General features: G+C 43.4%; 1 protein-coding gene across 7 annotated transcripts in view; it reads right to left on the reverse strand.

Moving 5' to 3' along the window:
- The window catches only part of NEK11 (NIMA related kinase 11), a 278,066-nt gene that overhangs the window by 98,236 nt on the left and 155,290 nt on the right, over positions 1-24,540 (reverse strand). For all 7 annotated transcript variants that reach the window (XM_078432346.2, XM_078432347.2, XM_081790131.1 and 4 more), the window contains one exon: positions 13,916-14,076. In XM_078432346.2, the coding sequence (XP_078288472.1) occupies positions 13,916-14,076 (161 nt within the window). The remainder of the gene's footprint in view (positions 1-13,915; positions 14,077-24,540) is intronic.

The raw sequence follows: 24,540 nt of genomic DNA on the forward strand, positions 1-24,540 counted from the left end.
ACAGATATTAATATATTAGACACATTATAATATATGTTTAAAACAGTAGCAAAATCTCCCCCTTTACTCTTATTTTCATTCAAGAAATACGTGTGGAACTTTGGTGTGGAAAGTATGGTACTAGATATTTTCATGATGAATTAGAGAGTGGCAAAACTCAAAAGAATCACTGAAGTGCTCAGTGTCAGACACTTTAATATTTTGACTCTTGCATACACTGGAAATTAAAAGTTAATTTAACTTTTTAAATTTATTTTTGAGAGAGAGAGAGACAGAGGGCAAGCAGGGAAGGGGCAGAGAGAAGGAGACACAGAATCCAAAGCAGGCTCTAGGCTCTGAGCTGTCAGCATAGAGCCCGACGCGGGTCTCAAACTCACGAACTGTGAGATCATAACCTGAGCCGAGGTCAGACGTCCCCAAAAGTTCATTTAAATGTTAGCTTTGAGTTAACACTTTTTTAATGTTCTGAAACCTTTCTTTGGGCTGTAAAAAAACAAAACAAAACAAAACAAAACAAAACAAAACAAAACAAAACGCCCTATCATTGTCAACCACTTGTTGTTTCCCTAGTCAACTTACTATTGATATAATTAGAGAAGTATGACTCCCGGAAAACATAAAAATCTCCCAACCATAAAGAATTCAGTGGTGTAGAAAAAGCAGTTTTCCTTTACAGGAAGAAGACTTTCTATGAGCATTATTTTGTTGGGATCTAATACTCTGGTAGATGCAATGGACCAAATTCTTAATAACATTTGCATATGGATACTCAATAACAGGACAAGGTAGTCAAAACATAGTTACAAGGTATATATCAAACCAGAACTGCAGGGGATCTTACATTTTTCATAATTAGTGCTAGAGGAAAGCCCCAGATACTGTCAGCTGTGCATATCACAAGCATTGCTTTGTTCCTTGAAATTCAAACTTTTACTTGAAAGTTGACAAGAAGCTGTTTTGAAAAATATAATCCAATAACTACACCAGCATATTTCTATGCCAATATTCTTTTAAAAGTTTTTTTTTTTTTAATGTTTTTATTTATTTTTGAGACAGAGAGAGACAGAGCATGAGCAGGGGAGGGGCAGAGAGAGGGGGAGACACAGAATCTGAAGCAGGCTCCAGGCTCTGAGCTGTCAGCACAGAGCCCAACGCGGGGCTCAAACTCATGGAGTGTGAGATCATGACCTGAGCTGAAGGCAGATGCTCAACCGACTGAGCCACCCAGGCGCCCCTCTATGCCAATATTCTTGCTAGAAAAAGAAAAAGAATCTTAATTTAGCATCTATATTACCTAGGACAGTTTCAGCTACAACTAACGAAAAACCTACATAAACTGGCTTAAACAAAGAGCACGAGTATGTTACTTTCCATGCATTCGCAGACCCCCTCTTCTCCAAGAAAATATATCCTCACACTTTTTGGCCACAATGGATTGCATATTCATCTTAAACCAATCCCTCTCAAGTGGAGTCTGATCCCAGTGGCCAGACTGGGTGGAATGAAGCAGGACTTAGGATTTATCCAAAATCCTTTGGCCACTGGCACAAAGCTGAGGCTCTACAGAATGGACCAAGGGAGAGGGGCACAGCCTAGTGGTTAAGAGCATGGACTCTGAAACAAGCCTGCCTGAGTTTAAATATGGCCTTGCCATTTGCCAGTCTTATGTCTTGAGCAAATTACTTAACTTATCCATGCCTCCATTTCCCCATCTGTAAAATGGGTTGTTGGGAGGATTAAATGTTAGCATCTGTAAAATGCATAGATCCATGCCTGGCACATATTAATTGTAATATGTGTTTGTTAAACAAAATGCTCAAAAATGTTTTTTTGGTACACAGCCAATATGGCTCAGCATCTTGGAGTGAACCAGCTTAACTTCCTGGTCAAATTGTTGGAATGGGTAATGCAGTTGAAGAAATCTCTTTCTGAAGCAATTTGCTTCTCAAGCTATTGTGGATAGTCACTTATTCCCCTGAGGGAACAAAGCAATAAGAACCCCCTCACAGAGAGTCCTAGTCCCATGAGGTTTGTTGTCCAAAGTCTAAGGACATTTGACCTTTATCTGGATGAAGAAAACACTGCAGAGGAAGGAGCCCAAAGAGAGGAAGGCAGAGACATAAAGATGCTGTGTCCTTCACTCTGCCACTCCCCACCCCACCACCATGAATGTCTTCCTCTCATTAAGTGAGAGAAAAAGAATTGCAAATTGGCTAAAAAGAAACAAAGCACTTATTTAAAAGAAGTGTTACAGGCAGAGAGCCAAAGCATAAGATACTCTTAAAAACTGAGAACAAACTGAGGGTTGATGGGGGTGGGAGGGAGGGGAGGGTTGGTGATAGGTATTGGGGAGGGCACCTTTTGGGATGAGCACTGGGTGTTGTATGGAAACCAATTTGACAATAAATTTCATATATTGGAAAAAAAATAAAAGAAGTGTTACACAAGTCTGAAACTTGAGCAGTTGAAGAAGAGAGGCGTTAGTTACAAAGTTAGGTAAATGAAAACAATTTACACAGTTCTCTTTGAAGCTGAAGATAGATAGATCGATCAGTCGGATCTAGCAGTTGTATCAGTAAAATGGAAACAAGTTCACAATGTTGTGCCCTTCTTGGAATGAATTCTGAATGAGTGAATGAAAGAACAAATGAATGAATGAAAGGCAACTAGCTGTCAGAAGATCGTATTTTGGGATAAGGGCTCAGTTTGGGCACCAGGAGCCCTGAGCAATTGTGTCTTTAGACATTCTCAAGAACGTCCCAGAGCGTTCTTGGTCTGCTCCTACACCTTGTGGTGGCGAAAACCCCACCATCTGTCAGCATCTAGCACCGTCAGCCCTCTGCCAGCAGGTGGGCTATGCTGACTCCCCAAGGCATATCCAGAGAAGGCTCAGCAGATAGCAGCACAGACATGAACAGTTTCACAGCTGTGAAGTGTCTTATGTCTCCAGGGGCTGAAGGCTGCCCAGGATAAATGGGAATGGATACCTACATGGCGTGCGGCCAGGCCCGACACCATTTCTATCGGGGGAACGATCCCAAACAGAGCTCTATAAATGGATGTACAAAGTGGCCATAACCTTCCCTTACAGCTCCAGCCACAGAGGGGAGCTCGACCTCATCTCACTCAGACCCTGGGGCACATCCTCCCACTCAAGGGTCCCTATGTCAGCGGCTGTGAGGGTGTGAAGGGGCTGGTTTCTTTTACCTCTTGGTCACCTCTTGTCAGTCATTCCACAGGGTGAAACTAAACCACACAGAACCCCTTTGCCCACTCATGCTCAGTCATTCCGGACTCACTTTTTCCCTAAGACACCTCATTTGAGTGTACCCGGGACCTCCCCGAAGCTGCAAAGTCATGCCCAGGCCAAAGACTGCCGAAGAAGCAGCCTTGAGACAGGCTGACTTACAAGTGTCATTATATATGTATGAATATCACAATTCTGTTGTAGTTTTTTGGGGGGGAGGGTAGTTTTTCTTGTCTTGATGACTTTGTTGATGATGTATTATTTTTATCAAGGTAAGATTTGCATGCAGGGAAATGCCCAGATCTCAAGTGTACTATTGGCTAAGTTTTAGAAAATGTATACACTCGTGTAGCCACCACCCCAAATAAGATAAAGAACACCCCTGTCATTCCTGGAATTTCCCTCATGCCTCCTTCCAGCCAACCCCCACCTTCCACTGCTACTGTTGTGCTGATTTCTACTGCCATCGATTCATTTTAAGACTTTACTGGGGTGCCTGGGTGGCTCAGTCAGTTAAGTGTCTGACTCTTGATTTCGGAGCAGGTCACAATCTCACAGTTCTTGGGACTGAGCCCCATGTTGGGCTCTGCACTGACGGCATGAAGCCTGCTTGGGATCCTCTGATCCTCTCTGCCCCTTCTCTGCTCATGCTCTCTCTCTCTCAAAGTAAATAAATAAACTTGAAAAAAAAAAAAAAGACTTTACTTCAGTTGCCCTTCACTGGATTGGCCTTGCACTTAAAATAAAATCCGCTTTCCTCACAAGACCTTCATGATGTAGCCTGACCTCTCCAACTAACATCGATCTTCTTGCTCGCTATGAAATTTCTCAAACTTGCCAAGCCCTTTCATGACCCTGGGCCTTCCTACATACCCTTCCTCCTCTCTGAGACTCTCCCAGCTCTGTTCCCTTACATCGAGGGGCTGGCTTTTTCTGTCCTTCAGGTCACAGCTGGAAAGTTCATTCTAGAAATTCTACCTGACACCCCCACTCAGTGGGCATCCCTGCCCTTCCCCCCAGAGCCCATTTACTCCATCATTTCCACTTCTTCCTTTCCTCATTGCCCCAGCTGTATGCATGCTGGCTTGCTGGCTACCTGTATCACTAGACTGTCCACTGGCAGGCATTCACTCATCCATTGATTCCACAACATCTGCTCAGTATTTGCTCTGTGCCAAACGCTGTTCAAGGTGCTAGGAATGCAGGAGTGATACAAACAGTATCTTTGCCCTACTAGCTTCCATTCTAGTGGGGGAAACAGGCCATAAATGAATAAGCAAATAAACAGTTGTAGGTCAGATGATGAAAAGACCTATGGAGGACAAGAAAGCAGGGAAAGGGCAGGACTTCTCAGGCCAGCAAGTGCTATTTTCTATAAGTAGTCTGAGTTCTCCCCAATATGATGACATAGAAACACAGACTTGAAGGTAGACAGGGAGCAAAATAATTTGTGTATTTGGGGCAGGGGGGCATTCTAGGCTTTCAATGGCAGAAACATGCTTGGTGTGTTCCAGAAACAGGAAAGAGGCTAATATGACTGAAGGGGGATGGGTGAGGGTGATTCTCCCAGTGATGGAAAGGAGAGGCTCTTCCATGGGCAATGACGGATGCTGCAAGGTCATTTTGAACAGACTGTGCCTTTCACTTTGAGTGAAGTGTGGGGTGGAGAGAAGGAGGGTTACTGGGAGGTCAGTTAGAAGCTACTGCAATCATACACTGGGGAGGTGATGGTGGCTCTGGCTGTAGAAGTAGAGGTGATCATATTCTAAACATTGAGTCAGCAGGTTTTGCTTCTGGACTGGATGTGGAATTTGAGTGAAAGGACATGAGTCAAGGCTGACTCAAGAGGAGCCGATCTGGACTGGGGCATTAGCTCACTTTGGGACGTGCTTAGTTCAGGGTGTCTATTAGAAGTCCACATGATACCTAACCCCACTCCCAGGAACACCAGGTATGTGAATGTGGAGTTGTGGGGAGACAAAACTCAAGGATGGAAGACACATCTGGGAGCTGACAGACAGCCGATGGGTACTCTGTAAATACACAGCGCTGAGTGGGATGTCCATGAAGGAGGCATTGTGTCTCTTTTGTTCATTGCCTCATACCCAGTGCCTAGAACACTCAGGCGTGCGATGTGTAAATGAACGATCCAAGCAACAACCCACCCGCGTTCTTTCCTGCGAGTTGCTCTACTAAGTTACTGTTTACTCTCTTACAAACTACATCCACCATATCCTGAAAAATGTCACTAAGTTATGGACACCGAAACACCTCAAGGTGACCTTATCCATTTTCTGCACACTCAGATGTACCTTTCACATCTTGCTTTCATCTCATTAGAAGGCAAGCCCTCGCTTATTTGCATTCATAATTCATAGGAAGACAGAGGGTGCCGTTTAGTACAAAGCCATAGGACAGAGCGGATGGCACCTTCATGGAGCCTGCCCTGGAATCTGGAAGCTGACGTCTTCACTCCTATCTCACTGCCAATGGTCGCCTTCTGTCAAGGATAAAAGGTCTCCAAGTGTGTGTAGTGAAGGGAGCACAGAGCCACATCTGCAAAACTCAAACTGCAAACAAGCCCCTCCGGCTCCTGTAACACTAACCGCCTCTGTCACTGAATTCGGAGTCACCGAAACGTGACTGTCAATGTGTCCGCATTTCACTGCTAATGCCTTGTTTACTCTGCATTATTAAAACCTTCTCACTGCAGCTGTCTCGTATTAATGCCCAGGTTCGCAGCAAGTTGGTACCTGTGGGGTTACATTCGGGTCACAGACATTCACAGGTATCCAATACAGAACTCTTAAGACATTTTGGATTCTAGTTTGGAAATGTAAAGGATGGAGAGAAGAGAAGAGAAAGTAGGGCCATTGGAGTGGCATCACGGTGCCCAGCCAGGAACTTGGGCAATGAATTTTTCAGGAGCCGGGGAGGCTGGTACCTTTGCTGTGATCCATTTCTCGAGAGGCAGCAGGTGCAGAGGGGCCTGCCCCCAGTCCACCCACTCCCTCCCAACAGCTCACTTGTTCTTGATGAACTGTTTTTCTCTTTTCACGCCACATGCCCAATAGTCTAGGGAAGAAAGTCCTGCAATTTAAGGAACATTTATTGGTTCATGTTGCAAAAGGTAGCCCTTGCAACACATAGTTCTTTATTGCAGGTTAGTTACGATTTTTGACTCCAGTTCTAGCTTTATTCCTACATAAACCCCACAGAGTAAGTGGAAAACTTGGCCCTCTGTTTCCAACATGATTTAAAATCACCTGGTCATGTGTTCACACCTTTTGGAACTGTCCCTTATGTCCCAGGTGTCTTTTTTTCCTCTCCTTTACTAACTTCTACATCCAGTTCGATATGCAGCTCAAATGTCTAGTTGACAAGGAATATTTGCTGGTTTGAATTCCAGCTCTGTCAATAGACTGGGTGACCTAGGTCAAATTAGTTATTCTTTCTTTCTGTTTCACCCTCAGTTGTAAGGTGAGATGGAAGATGTTCATTCCATAATGTGTGTGTGACTATAAAATGGGATAAGGTACGTATAAGACTCAGCACGGCACCAGACATGCTGCTGGGCTGGCTCCGATTTATTAAGAATGATTATTGTTTTCTCTGGCATGGTGTGGACCCATGTACTTCCAGATTAGCAGGTTACATAGAAAGGACAGTTCCTCTGACAATGTCTCAGATGTGTCACATTCCTTTCTTCCTAGACTACACACCATGAAACGGTGTTCACTCTCTCTTCCCAGATGAATAAAGAAAATAAGATTAAACTTCTCTGTATAATTGAATCACAAGGATGGGCTCCTTGCTTGCAAGGGCTGTTTCGGAGGAACTTCCTATTCTTTGCAGACTCTCTTATACCCTGTATGGTTAGGGCACCTGAGGTCAGATGATAGCTATGGACACAGGAATTGGTGTTGGCACAGTGGAGGGGGGGGGGGGGTTGCTGGAGAGGAAAGCCCCAAAGGTGCCATTCCGAGTAGGCTTACCAGCTCTGTAAAACCCAGATTACACCACTCCACCACACTCACCCCAGCTCCAGGAGCAGCACGGCAGAGCACGGTGTGGGTTACTGCTGTCCCCTTGCTCTCCCAGCTGCTGTGGACCTCTGCTCAGCCGCCAACAAGGAGTTGGTGGAGGCTAGCGGGGGCTCCCACCACCAATGCTGAAAGGAGTGCACAGACTCATTACACTCCTGCTCAGTGTGGTTTTGTCTTTATCCACCCTATCGCCTTCCTTCTTCTTCCTCCATTCTTTGGGATTGGGGCAAAAAGTGTAGGTGTGATCCTCAACACGACAGTGGATCTAATGTAAAAGGTTAGGGACTGAAGGCCTTCTGCAAAGCTATGTCCCAGAGCAAGGTGTTGCTGGTCCCTGTCTGACCAGCAATGAACTATGCTTTATCCTGGACAAGAAATGGTAGAGAGGGGAGGGAGAGCAGCTATGATGGAAATGAGGGCTGGAATAGGGGCAGGGGTGGAAACTGTCCCATCAAAGTCCACTAACACCTCAGCAAGGGTGGCTGCTTTATAGCCTGGGACATGGGCCAGGGGGATGTTGATGGAGAGATGACTAAATAATGGGGCTAGCTGTTTCTTAGAACTGATGCCATCTAAGGTCAATTCAAGACCAAAACTGTTTCCTCCCACCCATGAAGGTAAATTAATCAAGGCATGCAAAATAGCAGTGAAATCAGCCCTACAGTTTGGACTCAAGAGCTCTGGCATCTTCTATTAAAACAAACAAACAAGAAGATAGGAGGAGGAGAGAGATCTGTATCCCACAACAGATTTGGGAGGCAGGCTCCTTTTTGGTTTCAATTTTCACAATTCAACACTTTTCTTAGAATCAGTATCAATTTTCCTTTGTGCACAGCTCAGTAATTCTGTTTGGTAAAACAGGTCAGATAATGCAGTGGCCCCTCAGCTATTCCCTCACCTCCATGATGATGTTCATTCAATCATCACGGAAGAGGGATTATAATTGCTATAACTAAATTGTTGTGCCGGGAGAAAACTGTATAAGGGAGCGGCTTAACAATGTGTCAGCCTGGGCAGCAGCTCTCTTGCTAACTGTGTGGCCTTGGAGAAGTTACTTCGCTTCTCTATGCCTCAGTTTCCCCTTGTGCAGAGTGAGGATCTCACAACAGTCTCATCTTTCAAGGGACATGAGTTTTTTGTTTGTTTAAATTTTTTTAATGTTTACTTTTGAGACAGAGAAAGACCATGAGTGGGGTTGGGGGAGAGAGAGAGGGAGACACAGGATCTGAAGCAGGGTCCGGGCTCTGGGCTGTTAGCACAGAGCCCGATGTGGAGCTCGATTTCACAAGGAGTGAGATCATGACCTGAGCTGAAGTCAGACGCTTAACTGACCGAGCCACCCAGGCGCCCCTCAGGGAACATGAGTTTTAAAGTCAGTGCTTAATACGGTAATGAATTACAGACAAAATGTGCTGTTTCTTTTAGAGCACCAAATGAAATAGTTGAGCTGCACTTAGGAACTGCAGATTATGAAGAACAGTAGTTTTAAATACTGTGAGTCTAGGACAATAATTCAAAGCACCAAGATGTTTTCCATCTGATACACACGGGCCCTAAGAGGCAGTGGGAGAGTGGATTTATAGCTCTCAGCTCTCTTTCTCCATCGGGGACACCCACTTTTTGGTTCAAATGTCAGGCAGAACTGCCTGAAATCACTAATCCACACTCTCTTCCTTTCTCTCACCCTCCCTGTTTCCTCACCCTCACCTTCTCACCTTCACCCTTTCTTGAATTCCAGCCAGTTTGATGTAGTTGCACTACAACACATGCATCAGAGGGCCTTTGCGAGAAGTGGCTGTGACGGTGGGGGGTGGGGTGGGGGGGCAGCATTTCCATTTCTCTTCAAGAGCCAGCCTACTGACAGTGAAGCTGTGGAGTCAGCTGACCACCCCCGGCCACTGCCCCTCAGGATCCACTCTTGCTCGGCAGCTCCCAGCCCGTTCGAGCTTGGGGATACCAGAGCCAGGCCATTCCTGCCCAGTTTGGTTTCCTCTGACGGGCAGGGCAGTCTCTGCTCTGGGGCTCTCCTATCAATTGCCCTGCACGCTGACAATGCCATCCAGTCCTTCTTTCCCTTCCATCCTTACCCTCAAAGATGCAGACCAGCATTGTGGTTTGAGGCTCTCCCCAATTCTATCTTGTCATCCGTTTCCCAGAGGACCTGACCTGACACAACGTATAACGTACAGGGCATAGAATAAAGGTTCTAGAGATGTTAGGTGTTAGTGTTATAATACCAATTGGATTTGATAAAACTAATAACTTCACTAACAGAAGACACTTGTAGAGGCACATATTCTCATGATGACCTGATCCAAGAGTCCTCAGTAGACTCTTAGGCCTTGCCTAGCCTGTATCCATTTCTCTGCCCCTGTGGCACTATTCCAAGAACATTCTGCTCTTTCTAATGCTTCACTGTGTGGAGAGAATTTCAAAACCACTAGAGGATTTGGTGAAAGCTACAGAATTAGCTGGAAAAATGGGCCTCCACAGCCCTTCGTCTTGGCAAGAACAAACACCGTGGTCCTAAGAGCCTTCTTAAAACAAGTATTGATGAAAGCTACCTTCATTAAACAACAGAGCCTTTCCCAGGGGAGTTCTGTGTGAAGTCATTATGGTCTACCTAGCGTGTGGATTCCTGGTGCACACGGGACATTGATTAGTCTTACTGAGGGAAATGATGGTCAAGGCAGCAAGGGAAACACATAAGGGTCTCTGAACACACCCATCAATCTGCAGCCCTAAAGCATGTCCATTAGAGCAAAACCCTTTTCAGTGACAGGTTCCACAAATACTGTTGAAAACCCTGTGATGATGACAGCTATAAACTCCCTTCTCCTGAGACCTATGAGGCTGGTTCTGATTCAGCGACCACAGACTTCACAGAGCAGCTATCAACGGTATGATAATGGTTTGTGATAAAGGTGCTGTTGATGTTCTGCTGAAAGCAGCAGAGAAGCAAGTGACGATCAACAGCAATTAGGTGCTTAATAAAACTGCTTTGGAGATGCTGCTGCTTGAAAAGATTGTCATGGGTGGCACAAGGGACTCAGCAATCAATCCCAATGAAGCCCGTGCCTATCTTTCTTTTTGAAAGCACTTCTTCCATCAAACACAAACTGTGAGACTTTTGCTGCCTCCAAAGGAAGGAAAATCAACTTTGATCTGATTAGTCACATAAAAGCCTTGGGCACAATAATCACCTAGGCAGACCTTGGACACACTTGAGTCAAGGGTGAGACCGGGGAGAGGGCAGAAGAGGAAAATCCCAGCGAGGCCTGCAGGTTTCACCCAGTCTACACAGCCAACAGTGACTGGGTTTCGGCATGGACTTCTGTAACTATAATTTGTGTGTTGCTAATAAAATAACTTAGAAAGGGCAGAGGAGACAACCATCACAACCCTACACTCACCACCTTTCAGGAGGGGGAAATTATTTCAAACTACTAGGCAAAACAAAAGGGATTGTAGTTACCTATCTCTAATTCTAGGTTGATACACCTTTTGTACCAGAAAAAAATACTGGCTTGAGGACATGACAGACTTGGGCCTGTGCCTGGTTCTGAGCCTTCCCTAGCTGTGTGGCCATGGGCAAGTTGCTTCTCTTGGAGACTCGGTTTCCTCATCTGGAAAGCAGAAATAAGAATAACTACCTGACAGGGTTTTGTGAGACAAAATACCAACATGTATGTGAGAGGTCTCAGCATCTTGTCCTTACAGATTTAAAATCAATCCACAAAGCTTAGCCTGTATCTGTTTCTCTACCCCTGTGGTATCATTCCAAGAAGATCATTCTGCTTTTTCTAATGCTTCACCGTGTGGAGGGAATTTCAACTATCATATCACATGTGACAGATGTGCAGCCCAGAGAGCAAAACTGCTGGCCTATATTTACCATTAGCCTTAAGAAATAAAAAGAAGGGATTTTTTTTTTTAATATTACAGTTGTAAAATCTCACTCTAACATTAAACAGTTTTGGAAATATCATTAAAAAAACACAAGATGGCTGGGTAACTTCATCATAATAATAGCTAATATCTCATTATTAATTACTTCATTATTACTTCAATATAGACACTATTTTAAGTAATCTATATCGATTGCTTCATTTAACTCCCAAACTACTCTATGCGGTAGGAACCATTCGTCTCTCTCTCCCACCTTACAGATTAGAAAACTGAGGCACAGTGAAATTTTGTTTGCACAAGGTCACACAACCTGTAGGTTAACAAAGGCTAGTCTCATCTACAGGCACTTTGATTTCCAACCCTGTGTTCCCACAATTATGCCAAAGATGGGACTTCTAGAGTGGCTACTAAAGTTCTATTTCCTGACCTGGGTGGTGTTTGCTGTACATTTTATTCATGCGATCTTCTGAATCAGTTTTATACTATTAAAAAAGCATTTTAAAGTAATAATACTAGTAGCTAAAATTTTGCCACTCAATGCTCTGGCAAAAATGGATGTGTTTTGCAACCATAGGCACAGAATTATGGTTCTATAATATTGTAACATTTGTCTCTCAGGGCACCTGGCTGGCTCAGTAGGAAGAGTGTGCAGCTCTTGATCTCAGTATCATCAGTTCGAGCCCCATGTCAGGTGCAGATATTACTTACATAAATAAAACTTAAAAAAATATATTTGGGGGCACCTGGGTGGCTTAGTCGGTTAAGCGGCCGACTTCGGCTCAGGTCATGATCTCGGGTCCGTGGGTTCGAGCCCCACGTCGGGCTCTGTGCTGACAGCTCAGAGCCTGGAGCCTGTTTCAGATTCTGTGTCTCCCTCTCTCTGACCCTCCCCTGTTCATGCTCTCTCTCTGTCTCAAAAATAAATAAACATTAAAAAAAATTAAAAATATATATATATATATATTTGCCTCAGTTGCTTAGGACAGTGGCACAGAAGAACATGGAAATTGAATTTTCATTTTGTGGTCTTAGGTGCTATTTGGTCACCAGAGTCCATTGGAAATGGGGAAATAGTATAAGGAGAGTAATTTTTATTTTGACATGCTGAATCACTCTCTGCCTTGACTATATTTTTCTCAACATTCATTTGCTTGTCTTTTCATGTATTTGTTCTTAATTTCTCTTGCTCATACTTTCTCTTTCTCCTTCTCTTTCTCTCGTCCCTTTCTCTTCTTAACCTCAGATCCACACCCTTCTGATTCCCTTCTCCGTGCCTCTCTCTCCTTTGCTTTTCTTTTCTTTTTTAATGTTTATTTATTTTAGAGAGAGAGACAGAGACAGAATGTGAGTGGAGGAGGGGCAGAGAGAGAGAAAGACAAATCTGAAGCGGGCTCCAGGCTCTGAGCTATCAGCACAGAGCCTGATGCGGGGCTTGAACCCACCAAAGTCAGACTTAACTGACCTGAGCCAGAGTCGGACTTAACTGACTGAACCACCCAGGTGCTCCCTTTTTTAATACATAAATCATTTCTTGTTGGTCTTATTTATTGAATATTATGATGGATTGCTTAGTCTTCATTAAAAAGTATTGAATAGATTATATACAAACTTCAATTAATCCTGCTGACTTAAGTTTCCATTGCCACATGTACTCCCTGATTGACTTCTATTTCAGTAGCTTAATGGTTCCCAGTTATTAAAAACCTTTTGTACCTTAAGAAAGCTTAGGACTGGAAAGGTTAACATGTTATGGCCTAAGAAGAAAATAAAGTATATGAGCATAAGTTGCCCAAAGTAATCCACTTTCTCCTCACATACTTCTTGCTTTTCACTCTCTTGTAGACACCCAACAGAGAAATCACATGCCAGGGATGTTTCTTAGCCTATGACACAACGGAGCTTAGTCTTGCTCATTAAGGAGATCTGTGAACACTGAGAGACTCCAGCGCTTTATGTAAGGATGGGCCCACAAAGGCTGGGAGTGGCCAGAAAGATCATCCCCTAAGCCAAGGATCTCTGGGCCTCAACTCCAGAACTAATTTGTGCACTAGGACATGACTCAAAAATCTTATAACCAGGCAGAAAAGTATGCATGTGTGTGTGTGTGTGTGTGTGTGTATGTGTGTGTATAAATTTATATACACATAAATATATATATATATACTTATTTTTTTAATGTTCATTTATTTTTGGGATAGAGGGAGAGAAAGAGCATGAGCAAGGGAAGGACAGAGAGAGGGAGACACAGAATCCAAAGCAGGCTCCAGGCTCAGACCTGTCAGCACAGAGCCCAATGTGAGGCTTGAACCCATGAGCTGTGAGATCATGACCTGAGCCAAAGAAAAGTTGCCCCCAGAAGAGTATATTTTAAAAAATCCCCTTCTCTCTGCTAAAGAGACACTTGCATTCTTTATTCAACAGCTGTATATAGGGTGCTCCTCAGTGTAGCACATATCATCTTCCCACCTGCTTAAGTACTGGGTACTCTAGCCCTTCCCTAATCAACATGGTCCACAGCAGATTCTAAGAATTCCATGGGGCCCTGCCTTCCCCTGAACCTTGGAAATAAAGACCCATCACATGGCACCTTTGTAACAAATCCCAGTCCCCATCTCCCACTTCAGGTTCTAAGACTTCCTGGACCCTCTGGGAAGTCACAGCCTGATCGGTACCTCGGACAGTTCCACTATATCCACTGGGGAGCAGCATATACCTGTTGGATTGTTCTGTAAGCAGGCTGGGGTCCTTCATCCTTAACCTCTTCCTCTGGTCCTGAGAACACTATGTCTTCTTCCTCCTCCTCACTTTCTTCAGAACAGGAATCAAATGCATCAGCGTAATATTCTTCAGCCACAAGCGGGTCTTCCGGGATGTCTGAAATAAAGAATAAACAGCAATCGAGTCCTACCAGTCATTAAAATTGTAACAAATCTAGGATCTCCTATATTTTCCCAGAGATGTATATTATGTTTGTGCTGATAAAGCTCTCAGGAGGGTAGAGCTGAATCTTAGCTTCCTGAAAGTATCTGGTTGAATGTAATAAATACTCAGCAAAATTAAACCCGTAAAGGAAAGGAGGAATGACTCTACCAGCAACCATATTTTGAAGGTGGAAGAATAAAGCCATGAAACAAGAAGAAATGATCTCTTGGAGGCATAAATCTTTATTACAAAGGAGGGGATGTAGGAGCAGAAGCAGGATGAGATGCCTTGCCTGCAGGGCTCTCTTACACACCCACACAAAACTTCTGCAGAGGCAGCTGGAGTAGAACTATGACAGCACTCTTCCTGGGAATTTCTTTTTTAAAGAATAAGTGGTGAGACCAGGTAAGATGCATAGGCTATACAGGAATGGCATTTTGGCAAGCTGGGGAAAACATTACGGTTCTTTTTTAATAGGCTATGAAGGCTTTTGAAATGGCGTTCACTCTGGGACCCTGCTTACTTACATCTATATGTGGCATTTATTGTTTTTAAAAAGGAAGGATCACTCACTTAAGTTGATGCCAAGAAGTGACTACCTAAGTTACATGATGAAATGTTATTACTAACTAAAAATATAATCGGTGTTTATAATGGTTTCAACCAAGAAAGGCCAAGACTGGATCACAAAAAAACAGTGATATCAACTCCAATTTACTAATGAAGGCCTAGAAATAGGGAAATGTCCTTGGGGAAAGGAGCAAATTACAGAGTGACACCCCACCATATTAAAACCATGGGCATTTTAGGCTCTGCACCATTGTCTGATTTATAAACAAAATAATTCTTCTAAATAAATTCTTCTAAATCATAACAAACAGCACTGTTTTTCAACCCTCTGTTGCTACTCTGTGTTTCTTGGTGGGGGAATATGGAATTTGGCGTCAGAGAATCAGGTTGGAATCCGGCTCTACTGCCTCTTACAGGAGAACCTAGACAAGGTATTTGAACTTATTGAGCTCCAATTTCTCCAGTAAAACTGGCATAAGGGTAAACTTGCAGGGTAGCTGGGAAGATTCAGTAATATGATTCTTATGAAACCACTGTATACAGGGAAGCTTTATAAAATGTTCACTCAATTTCCACATCTGTAAAAATGGACTTTTCATTAAGTGATTCCAGAATCCTCTGGAAGTAGGATACTTAGTAGAGGTAGAGTTCCCTGATAGTCTGACAGCGGGGTACTTTAAAATCTTCGCTAACTATGGTTTCCCATAAAACACAAGAGGCCAGTGCCATGACCTCAAAATTAACTCAAAATACAAAAATTACATATATTAAAAAACTGTCTTTGCCAATTCCTAAGGAAGGGGCACACTGGGGCTCCCATACTTCTGGTAACTCCAACACGGACTGTTTTCCCTTTAGATCACTGGTTTTCTGTTGAGCAGCAAATGAAAGAGATTATTTGTATATGGGAGCCATGTTTTATAAAAATCCTGACTCAACTCACACTCAGAATGGCTTGAGGAGTAGATGAAGCATATATGAAATATATGAGCAAGATAAGTATATGAAAACTAATAGCTCCCAAGTAGATAATTCAAGTCTCTAGTTTTGTCCTCAAGTAGGGGCATTTCTCACTGAATGGAATGGTGGACAGGACCACACGACTTCCCACCTCTGTTCCTCCTCCTCCACCTCTCCCTCCATCTCTGCATCTCTTTCACAGACTTGTCCACTCTGTCTTCTTCTTCCCACCTCCTCCTATTTCCTCTCCCTCTCCCCCCAGAGGCTCTCTGTCTCTTTGACAGTTATTCGTTCATTTATTTATTCCTATTTTTCTCTTTCTTTCCCTCTATTCCTCATCTCCTCCACGTTAGGCCAGAATATTTGCTTTCAAATTTGACTGTGACACAATAAGAAGTATCATTTACATTGTTTCCCAGTACCCAGAAATGTGCTTATATTTGTGTATGAACATAAATATATTTGTAGTTGAAATGAAAGTTTCATGCATCCAGATTTACCCTTACTAAATATGACAATTCTGGTCTTTCACGTTCTATTCAAGAAAACTGTTTTAAATGCTAGTTGCAACTTGTTGATTTCTCACCACACAATTTGAAAAACACTGGTTTAGAATGCTGGCTTTGGAATCAAAAAAGAGCTGCATTTAAATCAAGGCTCTAATATCAGCTCTATACCAGCTCTATTCCTGCCCTTCAGCTTTCTCATCTGTGAAATGGAGATGATAATGCCCATCTCTTAGAATTGTTGAGAACATTAAATAGTATAACGGATGCAAAGCACCATGCACGTTATGTACCCAGTAAATGTCATTACTAACATTTACCGTAAAACTCTGTACACGTTTTGCCTGTAATACACAACACCAGGAAGAAACAGAAATATTGGACAATCACAAATATATACACAAAATAGAATCACTTCTCAAAATCCATACTGTACCCAACTCAAATGGGTAATAAGGCAAAAGGCCAAATCCCACAGCCAAATGGTTCTCTTGATAAATACTGAGCCCCACCTCCCATAACATGACTCCTTGTGTACAGAGTCTTGGTTTTAGAGGAAAGATTCCCTCTCTTGCCAAGGATCCCCTCCCAGGAAGGAGAGGAAGGAAAGAAATGGTAAGGAGGAAAGTGCCCTCCTGCCACTTGTCCCTAAGTCATAAAGCAGACGGGGATGAATTCATCTCCAGTATTTCTTAAACGAGCACCACTATCTTGGTACAGCTCAGAAAAGAGATCATTTTCAAAAGGAAAAGTCAAAAGAAATGTAAGTCTGCTCAAACTGTGTTTGTCAAGCTGTGTGTTTTTCTTATGTGGGCCCAATTTGAAGCCTTGTTAGGCTAAGGCTCATTTCTCCTGTCACTGAGGGAAAATGGTCTGTGATAAATAGCTTTAATTTCCTCACACCCTGAAGTCAGCCTCATAGCAGATGCACTGGAGCGGCATTCCAGATCTCTACTAGGCTGGGTGGGCAGCGACAATGTGTTTATGAAGGAATCCAGTTGTGGCTGCCTGAACTTGGGCACAGTTGTTACAGATCCGTGCTGGAGAAAAAGAGAAGCAATCACCCTGTTCCATGAAAAGGAGGCTCTTTGCCAGACCCTTCAATTAAGACCCTAATAAATCCCCGTCTCTAAGACTTAAGTGAATATCAGGACCACCTGCAGGGCCTGTTAAAACACAGATCACTAGGCCCCACCCACTTGCTGATTCAGTAGGTCTGGGGTGAGGCCTGAAAATGTGCATTTTGAACAGGTTGCCAGGGGATGCTGGGGATGCTGGTCTGGGGCACAACGTCCAAACTGTTGCTATAGGATGTGACTAATTCAAATAAAAGTACTATCATGTATTATTATATAGAAGCACTATAATAGAATATGGAAGACTACATCTTCCAACCTTATATGTTATAGACCAAAAAAATGAAGACATAAGCTTTACTTTAGAAGAGTTCAAATTGTTGTACCATTAGCTGTCACGATCTCTGTGGAGTTGTAGGGCACTCTTCTCATTTTTACTGATGGAGAAGAACAAAGCTGTGAGTGACCAGTCCAAAGTTAAAGCACTTTACAGTTTGCAAAAGCACATTCACATCCATTATCCCATTTAATCATTGCAACAGTTATTCAAGTTAGACCAGGACATTTTTATCATTTTTTTGGATAATGAAAGTGAAGCTCAGGCAGGCTAATAACCAATTGAAAGTCACAGAGCTGTATGCAGGGTGGACACTAGACCAGAACACAAATAACCTGAATCCTATCTTTTTTTCACCAAATTGGTGCTATTTCATGGTTAGCTAGGAACGTTCGTCTTCGTTGGTAAAACCACGTCATGGATAAAAGGTGTGATTGTCTTCCCCCATCGCTCTGAAAGATGTTGGACAAGGGATAGGCTTTCCACTTAGGAGATGGGAAAACTGAAACACTTAGTCATCCTGGTAAAGTGTCTGAAAGGAGCTGGGAATACTGAATGCCAAGGGCTCTCCCTCAGACTCAGCCCAACTGTCACTACCCTCAACCTCAGATGTGCTCAAACTGGAGTGTAAACTCGGATTGCGTGGAGGCCTGTTAAAACAGATTCCTGGCCCCACGCCCAGTGTTTCAGATTAAAAAACTGGTGGTCTGGGCGGGGGTTTGGGGGGAGTGGCAAGAAATCTACATGATGCTGCTGCCGCATCTTGGAGAACCATTGCTCTACCTTACAGGACCTTCAAGGAGAAAGTGACACACAGGTGTAATTGTTGAATGAGAATTTCCCTGATACTTCATATATTATTGTACCAGCCCTTTAAACTTCTCAAATGATCAGAAAAATGCACTAAAGAATTTATTTTTTATTTTTTAAGAATTTTTTTAAAAGAAGTAATAACATAAGAACTTTGCCTAAAGTCAAAGCCTCATTTCCTTTAGAGGAACTTAGTGATGTGGAAGGAATACCTCAACCTGTGCACCTACCACCACGCTGAATGATTCTAACCATCTGTATGTCTTGAGTAAATGCATGTCATGAGTTTAGCACAATGGTTCTCAAACGGTGTTACCCAGAAGAGCAGCAACAACATCACCTGGGATATTACTAGAAAAGCAAATTCTCAGGCTTCCCAGACTTGCTGAATCAGAAACTGAAGGAAGTGTCCAGCAATCTGCATTTTAATAACCCCTCCAGGGGGATCCTGATGCAAGCCTAAATTTGAGAACCGCTAATTTTGCACAATGACTGGCACTTTCTGCTCAAATAAAAATAGCTTCTACAGATATCCCCAGTTGATAAGCTCTTGGGAGGCAGGAGCCAAGACGGTCCTGTTCCCCACGATTTCTCAAACCCATGGCTCAAAGCAGACACTCCAGGATGCTCTGGTTTCTCTTCAGATCTATAAATCTTTTGCCTTTTCAAAGCAGACACTCCAAACTCAAAGCTTGCTGTCCAACAAATGAATGCCTACACCTCTAAGAGATAAGCACTTTCAAATTTCATGCAAAGAATTTCCTAATCTTTGTTTTGGGGAAGGGCAGGAAAAGGGCAGTGGGGGACATAAAGATTTTTTCCTCCAATAGTGTCAGAACTGATTGGTGACCAAGTGACCTGTGACTTGGGAAATCCAACAGATTCACTCACCACTTTTCTGCCCCTTCTCCTAGGAAGTCAACAATACCCGCAAGGTATTTTTTTTTTAAACAATTTTTTTCCAATGTTTTTATTTACTTTTGAGAAGAGAGAGACAGAGCATGAGTGGGAGACGGGTAGAGAGAAAGAGGGAGGCACAGAATCGGAAGCAGGCTCCAGGCTCTGAGCTGTCAGCACAGAGCCCCACGTGGGGCTTGAACTCACAAGCCGTGAGATCATGACCTGAGCTGAAGTTGGAAGCCCAACCAACTGAGCCACCCAGGCGCCCCTCCACAAGATATTTTCAAAATGGTTCTCATTATGCCTACCATCTCAGGGAAAGCATCTCCTCCTAAAGAGAGGATGTTCTCTATGTCAGCTGTGGTGGGGCAGCTGGGGGTGAGGAGGGGATCTCGTGGCAGGCAGCTGCCCAGACATGCCCTTCTTTATTTTTCCTTTCTTTCCTAGTTTTCTGAAGTGGGCTATGGCTTTATCTTGAGCCAGAAAATATTGAACAAAAGCTATAATAAGAACAAACTGATCTATTGTTAGATCTTGATGTGGCCTCTAAAGACCACATTCTCACATTACAAACTGGAAGCAGCGGTGCTCAGAATGACAATAGTTATTATTATACTGACAAGGCAGTTCTCCAGATTTCTTATTTTCCTAAATATGGCACTTGTGGGTGTGAAAAAGATCGCCTTAATCCATTTTTTTAATGAAAACATTTTAAATAAAAACATCATCTTCTCATATGGCGGAGAAACCTATGATTAATATGCCACAACATTCCCAAAACTACTGGGTGAGAGAATGCCTTGAGAAGGCACTTAGATGCAGACACTGTCTCTGCTGAGCTGCCTCAGTTTCCCCAGGGAGCTCTATCTTGTGTAAGGTGCAGGCAAATTGGCATGAAAAAACCCACAGAAATTGAAGCCCAAGTTAACTGGTGATGTCTGCTGCTTCTGAGAGATTAAGAGGATAAACTGTAGGGTCAGGCTGAGGTTCAAATCTGGTCTCTGCTGCTTATTGGCTCTGTGACCTTGGGCAGCTGATGTCACTTCTCTGGTGGTTTTTCCCATTTGTATGTGGGTGTAGTGAATACTACTGACGTGCCACCCAAACCTCCTTACCAGGCGCACCCCAAAATATAACGGACACACTCATCCAGCTGCTGTGAGCGCTGGCTGCCGTGTTAGTCTCTGCTGGGGCTACCGCAACAAAATCCCACAGACCGGGGACTAAAACAACATTTACTCTCATCGTTCTGGAGGCTGGAAGTTCGAGATCCAGCTGTTGGCAGGTTTGGTTTCTCCTTGGCTTGTGGGGGGTTGACTCTCTAGCACTGGTTTTTCAGGGTCCTAATCTCTGATCTCCTCTTCTGATAAAGACACCAGTCAGATAGGATTAAAGCCCACCCTAACAGCCTCATTTTAAGTTAATCACGTCCTTAAAGGCCCCATCTCCAAATACAGTCACATTATGAGTTACTGTGGGTTAGGGTTCAAAATATGAATTTTAGGGGAACATAATTCAGCCCATAACAATTGCTAACAGGGCACAAATGCCCTTCTCCAGAAAATTGCTCTCAGATCAAAGAATTTCCTTATCAAAGAGGTTATGTGTTCCCTCCACCCTGGAGCAAAGTCCTGGCCAACGACTTAATGACTCAAGTGGACCTGGCCCCCTCGTATCCCTCATGCTCCAGAGCTTTCTGTGGGTCTAGATATACCCTCCCCCTGAAACCAAGAGCTCTCCCTCAATAAAACACATACACCAGAATAACCATTTCAGGCTCTGCATCTAAGGAGCCCAATCAAAGACTTGGGGGTATTATAATAATACCTTAACCCATAGCTGTAACATACAATTCTATACGAGGTGGGTGATGTTGTGCAATGATGTAAACACTTCTTAAAGGAAAATAGTCAGATGCCAGCAAGGTCACATTCTTTTATGTTATACATTTATTCCCTCAGACTTTCTATAAACAATACCTATGGACACTGCTAAAGTGAGTCATTTGTCAGATATAAATTATATCTCAGACAGCCACATTTTTTATCTGTTGAGGTCTAATATACTTGCCCTGCTCAAAGTTTTCTTTTCTTTTTAAAGTTTATTTTTATTTATTTTTTGAAAGAAGGAGAGAGAGAGTGGGCACATGAGTGGAGGAAGGGCAGAGAGAGAGAATCCCAGGCAGGCTCTGCACTGCCAATGCAGAGCCTGATGCAGGACTCGAACCCACAAACCATAAGATCATGATCTGAGCCAGATCAAGAGTCAGATGCTTAACTGTCTGAGCCACCCAGGCAGCCCTCAAAGCTTTCTTAAAATGCTCTATCTAGCACAGTGTCTAGAACGTAGTAAGTGCTTAATAAATGACCATTACTATTCCCTTAGCAGGTAGAGAATGTTTGTTTTCTTCACAGTTTTCATACCAAATATAAGTACCTATCATTCTAATTTTAGTAAACGTGCTGCTGAAGCAGGCACCCAGCTGTAAGCATTTAGAAAAATACCTGACGAGAGTGCAGGGAAAGACAATATGATCCCTCTGCCAGAGACAAGAAGAGGACTTTGGCCTTACTCCAGAAAAGGGGTTGGGAAGGAGAGTAGGAGGGGTCAGAGCCAGCAAGCTGGTGGCACATCAAACACTTGGTGTAGTAGGCAAGAGACCGGGTTTGCTGTGTGAATCAAAAGGTGCCAAAGGAGGCCACCAGCCTCAGAACATGAGATGGAGGTGGACGGAGCCTGCCCATCAATTACAAAGAGAGCTCTGGACAAGCTTCTGTTTGAGTCAAGCTTCCCAAATCTTGGGACAGGGCATCCAAACTGATGTCTGGGTTACCTCATCCTTGGTACGTCAAAGAAGCACTCATGTATAAAGGGTCAACAGCAGAGCTACAGCAAACTCCCCAGGTAGAGGCGACGTGTCTTTCAGGGAGACAGCTGGACTCCACCATGGCTGAGTTCCCAGCCTTTCATTCTCCCAGCAGCTAATAAAGGTACTAGGTCTGTCACCCTTGGACATATCTTCCCTTGCACTGTTAGAAGAAAAAAACTGGCTCGGAAACCTTGCTGTTTTGGAAAAGGCATTTTGCCAATTTCTAAACTTCAACATATACTGGGTTTATTTTTCCTTTTCAATTTTTAAAAGCCATCCCTCCCTGCACTGTGAACCATGAAACAGGTTTTCAGGGTTATTCAGTGAGTCATCAGCGGGGCCAAGTTCTCAGGGTGTCCTAGTTCCCATCAGCAGCCATTAAGATTGCTCATGGGAGCTCAGAAGTCCTGGAGGGGGAAGGGTACACTCGGAAAATAATTTTCCATGTGAATCATCCCCTTTTATGGATACCACGGGTCCCTGCTGGAGGGCCTGGAGAGGCTGTTACTCCATATTCCAAATGCTGCTGCATCTCTATTTCATTACAAAGAGCCCCCTTCTGGGCCTGTGGGAAGCAACTGTAATTTTCAATCACCATAGTGTTTAGTGGGGCTGGAGGCTTACAGCAGCACATTTGCTAAGGAACATTTTGAACCAATGTTCAGTCCAGGGAAAGATATGGACATCCCCCAGTGAAATGAACACACTCATACTCCAAAGCAGAAATGAACACTCCAGATAATGTCTTAACACACAGCTTTTGCAATCACCTCCAATCTTAACACAGGATGCCACAAATTCTGCCTAATGCACTCACTACCATGTCTCTCTTCCCCATCTGTCTCCCCCACTGCCAATAAAATGGAGTATGAAATCTTCAGCTTGGCAGTCCAGGCCTTCTATCACCTGGGTGTACTCTCTTTCCCAGACCTGTCTTCTCTTACCAATGAATTCCGTAGCTCTCAGTTAAAGGTATGCACCAAAAGGGATTCTGATTGGGTAGTCCTGGGCTGGGTCCAGGCAGTTTTATTTTTCTGATGCTTTCCAGATGGTTCTCTCATGTACCTTTAGATCAGGACCTTGGCTTTTGTGACCTGGACTCTACATTTTCTCCTGAACTCACTCGTGCTTTCTAACCTCATTCCTTTCAAGAGCTCTCCTTCCAGAACTGCCTTGTCCAATATGGTAGCCACCATGCACAAGTGGTTATTAAAATTAAAATTAATTACAATGAAATAAAATGACAAATTCAATTCCTTAGTCACACTGGCCACATCTCAAGCACTTGAAAGCCATCTGTGACAAGATCATAGAACACTTCCATCATCGCTGACAGTCCCACCAGACAGTGCTGTTCTAGAGTGTCCTTCTTTATATGTCTAGCTATGCTGGACTACAGCCTCCAGTTTGGATTTGCCTAGACTTCTTTGAAACCCTGGGATGTGGGTCACTTCACCTTTCTGACCTTTTGTTCCTCCTCTGGCCAGCACACCCTCCACCACCACCAATCCTGATCCCTGCAAACAAGAAGGTACAACTACAGGCCCAGAGGTTTTCTGACTCTCAGTCCTGGACTTAACAGGGAAGAGGCAGTGACTTGATCCCATCCTAATGCTGGGCCTCCTCTGCATGTGCCCAGAGCCACTTCAAAGAACCTATCAAATCAAACCTCATCTAGCGGATGCCTTTTCCACCTTCTTTTATATAGGACCAACAAGTAGAGTTTTTCCACCCATTTTTAAAGTTTTTATTTAAATTCTAGTTAGTTAACATACAGCATCATACTAGTTTCAGGTGTGCAATATGGTGATTCAATACCTCCATACAAATGGAATGTAGAATTTTCATAGATATTCATCTCCCTCCCTTCACCCCAGAGAAAGGTGGCTCATGGACCTCCTAGATCCCCAAAGTAGACAATGTGTTTTACTGCATAGCAGGTATCACATCTACTTTATTAATCAGATCACTAACTGTAAGTGGAACTAAAGTTCAATTACAAACAATATGTTTATAGTCTTGGGGACATGGCAGTTGCTTGGTTTTATGTCTTTTTGATGTTCTCTTCTCTCACACGATAAGCTATAGGTTAGTATTAATAGTGTGACCTATTCTAAAATAAAGCTTCAAAACTAAGGCTAAAATTAGTCTTGTTGATTAGCTTAGCCGGCAGCATCACACATGAGGCTGTGAAAAAATTTTCTTAGCCAAAATGCATATTCATGACCCTTTTTGTAAGGAGAGCTAAATTAAGTACAGTACAGTGCCTTTCTTATATATAGGACTGCAGGTTCTGCTATGAGGAGTTCTTTGGGTGACATCTGTTTGAGTGTACAAAAGCCTCCTCCCCCCCCACCCCCCACACACATGACAGAAATAAAGTCCCAT

The sequence above is a fragment of the Panthera onca genome, chromosome C2 (assembly GCF_046562875.1).
Source record: "Panthera onca isolate mPanOnc1 chromosome C2, mPanOnc1 haplotype 2, whole genome shotgun sequence".
NCBI classification, from domain to species: domain Eukaryota; kingdom Metazoa; phylum Chordata; class Mammalia; order Carnivora; family Felidae; genus Panthera; species Panthera onca.